Genomic DNA, 5,499 nt, shown 5'->3' with positions numbered 1-5,499 from the left:
CTGGAGAAGGATATCATGTTTGGTAAGGTGGAGGGTCAGAGAAAAAGAGGAAGACCCCCAACGAGATGGATTGGCCAAGTGGCAGCATCAGTGGACTCAAGCGTGGCAACAATAGTGAGGTTGGCCCATGATTGGGCAGTGTTTCGTTTTGCTGTGTCCGAGTTGTACTGACTCATTGGCACCTAACAACAACAACATCTAAGCCGCCCATACCTGTCAACCCTGTGTACCGAGGGGGCAGAAGTTATCCTTGGTGTAAAGATTTATTCCCTTTTTTGAGCTATTACATCCATAAGTATAGGTAAAATTCATCAAATTGTGGCAGGATACTTTTTACCCCCCCCCCCCTCTTTCTTCTTCTAGTCGAGTTGTGATCATCCAGCCATCGAAGCCAGGTCAAGTGGGTAATGTCTGCAAGTATAGGTGTTCCTGTTCAGCTCTCCTCACTTCATATCAGCTGGACGCTTCACTCTCCGCTCTAGTCCTCTGTGGCCATGTCACTGCCTCTGGGCCCACAAGTCCGCAGGTCTTGCCATACTGCAGGCCATCTAGGCCTCCACCCGGGTACACAGGGGTCTATTGAATGTGGTTGGACTTAGCTTGTAACTTCATTGCTGCTTTTCCCCCCTCTTCCCCTTATTCGTGATCAACGTGGTCACCAGCCAGACCACATGCCTGCTCATGTATTCCCCTTGTGTCTCATTCTTGGAAGGGAATTTGCTCTGAAGGGTCCTGACCACTTGCCTTGATCGCTCCCAGGTGAGCAGCTTATTTGTTCTTATAGTAATCAACCAGACTGTTGTCATTGTTTCTGATTTTTCCTATTGGTCTTTCTTTCATAACGTATCTTCTGTTCTTCTGGCCACTCCAGGCTGGTCAACTCATCAGAATTTCCTATATCAGGCAATTCTGGAAGAGGTTCTGGATTCCACCCATGGTCTTATGCAATATAAAGGCTCCACAGGAAGCCGCTTTCGCTGGGCAACTTCTAGCCCCCTTTAAGGTATTCCTATCATTTGTAGGCTGAAGATGAACTTATAAGCTTTCTGTAGTGATGTTTCTGGCTATTCCTTTCTTCCCACCTTAAGTGTTTATTTTACAATGGTAGGCAAGGGAAACCAAGATTCAAAAGACAGCCAAGCATCCTAACATTATTCCCTTCTTTTACCACTTCAAACCAGGCCTCAATCCCTGTATCCTGAGCCCTGTTGTTCCAAGGTTGTACATACATCATTTACTTCTGTCCCACTTAGCCCATGTGAACCTGCCTAACTGTTCTCTCATCAGCCTTGTTCTTCCATTCCCCTCCCCCTTTCTTGTGAATTGTCCCTCCCCCCCCCCCCCCCACCCAAGCTGTCCTGTGTCTATTCCCTACCCTGTGCTCTATCTTCCCCTCCTTGCCTCCGCTCCTCTCATCCCATATATCCTGGTGATCAACAAGTATATATATATATTTCCCCCCCACTTTTAGTATGGATTCTTTTTTTAATTCTTATGCAATAATGGTCCTATGCAGTATTTCTCCTTTTGAGACTGATTAATTTCACTCAGCATAATGTACTCAGGGTTCATCCATGTTATGTGGTGGCTTGCAGCTTCCTTGTTGTTCAAGGTAGCATAGTATTCTATTGTGTGTATGTAGTTTGTTTATCCATTCTTCAATTGATGGTCCCTTAGGCTGTCTCCATCTTTTTGCTACTGTAAATAGTGCTGCAGTGAACATTGGTGTGCATATATCTACTCGTGTTATGGCTTGTATTTCTTGTGGGTAAATTAAATACCAAGTAGAGGAATTGCTGAATCATAAATTATTTCTATTTCCATCCTTCTGCCATATGCTTTCCTTAGTGGTTGGACCATTTTGCAGTCCGACCAACAATGTAGAAGGGTCCCAGTCTCTCCTCATCCTCTCCAGCATTTATTGTCCTCTACTTCTTTATCTTTGCTGTTATTGCTGGTGTGAGATGATATCTTGTTGTTTTGATTTGCATCTCTCTAATGGCTAGTGATCGTGAACATGTCTTCATGGTTTTTGGCTGCCCGGATCTCTTCCTTGGTGAAGTGTCTGTTCATGTCCTGTGTCCATCTTTTACTTGGGTTATTTGTCTTTTCCTTTTTCTTTCTTTTTTTTAATTTTTTTTTTATTTGTCTTTTTCTTGTAGAGGTGTTGTAGTTTCCTATATATTTTAGAAATGAGTCCCTTGTCTGATATGTCATTGCAAAAGATTTTTTCCCATTCTGTGGGTTCCCTTTTAACTCTTCTGATGAAGTCTTTTGATGCATATCAGTTTTTAATTTTTATTATGTCCCACTAATCTATTTTGTCTACTTTTGTTTGTGTAATTTTCAAAATGTTTTTTAGTCTGTGTATTCCCTGTATTAGAGCCCTCACATTTGTTCCTATTTTTGCATTGATGACCTTCATAATTTTGGGATTCACATTTAGGTCTTTAATTCATGCTGAGTTGGTTTTTGTATAGGGTGTGAAGTAAAGGTCTTGTTTCTATCTTTTGCAGTTGGCTTTCCAGTTCTTCCAGCACCACCTGTTAAAGAGACTATCTCCTCCCCATGCAACATAGCTAGGCACTTTGTCGAAAATCATTTGGCTGTATGTGGATGGGTTAATTTCTGGATTCTCATTTCTGTTCCATTGATCAGTGTATCTTTCATTGTACCAGTACCAAGCTGTTTTGATCACTGTAGCCATGTAGTAGATTTTGAAATTGGGGAGTGATAGGCTTCCAACCTTGTTTTTCTTCTTGAGCAAGTGCTTTGCTCATCTTAGGTCCCTTTCCTTTCCATATAAAGTTTGTAATTGTCTTTTCCATCTCTTTGAATAATGTCACTGGAAACTGGATTGGAATTGCATTATGTGTGTAAATTGCTTTGGGCTGTATTGACATTTTCATGATGTTGAGTCTTCCTATCTAGGAACATGGTATGTTCTTCCAGTTTTGTAAGTCTCTTTTGGTTTCTTGTAGTGTTTTGTAATTTTCTTTGTATAGGTCTTTTGTTTCTCTGGTTACATTTATTCCCAGATATTTCATCCTTTGGATGACTACTGTAAATGATATTGCATTCCTAATGTCCTTTTTAGCACTGTCATTGTTGGTATAGAGGAGTCCAACAGATTTTTGGATTTTGATATACCCTGCCACTTTGCTGAATCCTCCAATGAGGTGTAGAAGCTTTTTTACTGAGTCTTTGTGGTTTTCTATGTACAGGATCATATCATCTGAAAACAGAGAGAGTTTTACTTCCTCTTTGCCAATTCAGATGCCCTTGATTTCCCTATCTTGCCATATAGCTCTGGCTAAGACTTCCAAAACAATACTGAATAGGAATGGTGACAAAGGGCACCATTGTCTGGTTCCTGTTTGCAGAGGGAAGGCTTTCCGTTTCTCTTCATTGAGAGTAATGTAGGCTGTTGGTTTTGTATATATGCTCTTGATTATGTTGAGGGATTTCCCTTCAATTCCTACTTTGTTGAGTGTTTTTATCAGGAATGGATATTGGATTTTGTTAAATGCCTTTTCTGCATCAATCGATATGATTATGTGGTTCTTTTCCTTTTTCTTATTTATACGGTGGATTGCAATGATTATTTTTCTAATGTTGAACTATCCTTGCATCCCTTTTATGAAACCCACTTGGTCATGATGTATTTTATGATGTGGTGCTGGATTCTATTGGCTAGGATTTTGTTGAGAATTTTTACATCTATGTTCTTGAGGGATATTGGTCTATAATGTTCTTTTTTAGTGATGTCCTTCCCTGATTTTGGTATGAGGGTTATGCTGGCTTCATAAAAAGTATTAGGAAATTTTCATATGATTTGTCTGTCAGGCCTGGTAGGCCTGCCTTTTTCTTGCTGGATATGCGGGAGTAAAGAGTCCCACACAAGTTAGGGCTGCGACCCAGAAGCTGATGTCTGTTGAGCTTTTTGAATGGATAGCTCCTGTCTAATATGATATTAGGGAAGTTATCACCCATCAAATCTTTAACAATTTTCTGTATGGTTTTTAAATGTCTACTTGTAATCTTGAATTCCAGTCATGTTTACTTTATTTCTTTTGATGGTGTCCTACACAATTTTAGACTTTTTTCATTTTTTTTCTTTTTCCGATTGTTCCTCTAACAGATTAGTATGAATGGATTTTTGGATTCCCTTTTCTGTTGATTAAATTCATCTAAAATTTTAGTTGCTGTTTTATATGGTTTCTGTATTGTTTTCCTGAATTCTTCTAGAACATTGTCTATGATTTCCTTTATTTTGTCTGTGTTTCCCTTGATCTCTTTCTTAATATGTTAAAGGGCCCTGTATATAATTATTTAAAATATCTAATCAGGTAGTTCGATTACCATTTCTTTCTCCAGTGTCTCCTAGCCCTATTGGAAAATGCTTGGGCCATATTTCCTTCTTGTTGTTGTATGGTGGGTTTTTTTTGCTTTAAAGTTGCCTTTTTTCTCTAAGACATTAATTATTTGTTGGTTTGCTTTACCTTATGAAATATTGTTGAGCCTTTTTCATAGAAATGACAAACCTTATCCATATGTTAAAAATATTTGTCATTGTCATTCAGCCAATGTTTGGTTCATAGGCTTTGGAAACCCAAAATAAATGTGAAGAAAACAGAAAAGTCAGAAAAATATACTTTAGAATTCCAGAGTGAAAGATTTTACTTCATTTTGCTTAAAATTAGGACTTTATGAACTATATAATTAAATTATTAGAAGAAATTACCACATTTAAATGTATTGTTAAAATTAATTGTAAATGTATACTTATTTATTTAGTTATGATGATTCTCCAAGCTATGCTGGAGCAGTATTCCCTGGAAAGATGTGTGATAGTCATTATTCTACAGGAGTTGCTTTGGTAAGTAATTATTTGATCTTTAAACATTTATGCATTTTTATATGAGTATAGAACTTGTTAGTATATATTTATATAGTTTACATTTATTTTTATAACTACAGGTTGCATTTGTACCCATTATTTTTTTTTTAAGTTTGAACTGTGCAAAAGGAACAGTAGTCTGTAGAACTTGCAGTTTCTGCCAAACCAAAGCCACTGCCACCTGTCAATTTCAACTCATAGTGACTCTATTGGACAGAATAGACCTTTACAGTAGGGTTTCCAAAGCTGTAATTCTATTTGGAATCAGCTCGCCACATCTTGCTGCTGCAGAGCAGCTGGTGAGTTTGAACTGATAACTATTTCAATTAACATCTGAGTGCTTAATTACTATACTACAAAGTTTCCTTGTAGTTTACTAGAGTTGAATGTTTTGGGAAGGCAAAGTGGGAATAAAAATACTAAAAGCACACTGTCATTTCTCAATATATAGAATACTGGATCATGAAAACTTATATGTAATAAATTTATGAAATAAAGATATTTTTATAGCACAAATAAAGTTTTGCTTGTACACAAAATATTGGAAAAATTATTACTGCTAAAGTAGCTTCCAAGGAGCTCTGGTAGCGTAGTGGTTA

The 5,499-nt window shown here is 37.8% G+C and overlaps 1 protein-coding gene across 1 annotated transcript in view; it reads left to right on the top strand.

Moving 5' to 3' along the window:
* Nucleotides 1–5,499, top strand: part of ADAM32 (ADAM metallopeptidase domain 32) — a 208,168-nt gene that overhangs the window by 40,427 nt on the left and 162,242 nt on the right. Inside the window, 1 exon segment of the mRNA XM_006878390.1 lies at nt 4,798–4,879. Coding sequence (XP_006878452.1) covers nt 4,798–4,879 — 82 coding nt within the window.

Source organism: Chrysochloris asiatica, unplaced genomic scaffold (genome assembly GCF_000296735.1).
Source record: "Chrysochloris asiatica unplaced genomic scaffold, ChrAsi1.0 scaffold00035, whole genome shotgun sequence".
Lineage (NCBI taxonomy): Eukaryota > Metazoa > Chordata > Mammalia > Afrosoricida > Chrysochloridae > Chrysochloris > Chrysochloris asiatica.
Note: the sequence above shows the minus strand (reverse complement) of the source record. Positions and strands in the feature narration are given on the sequence as shown.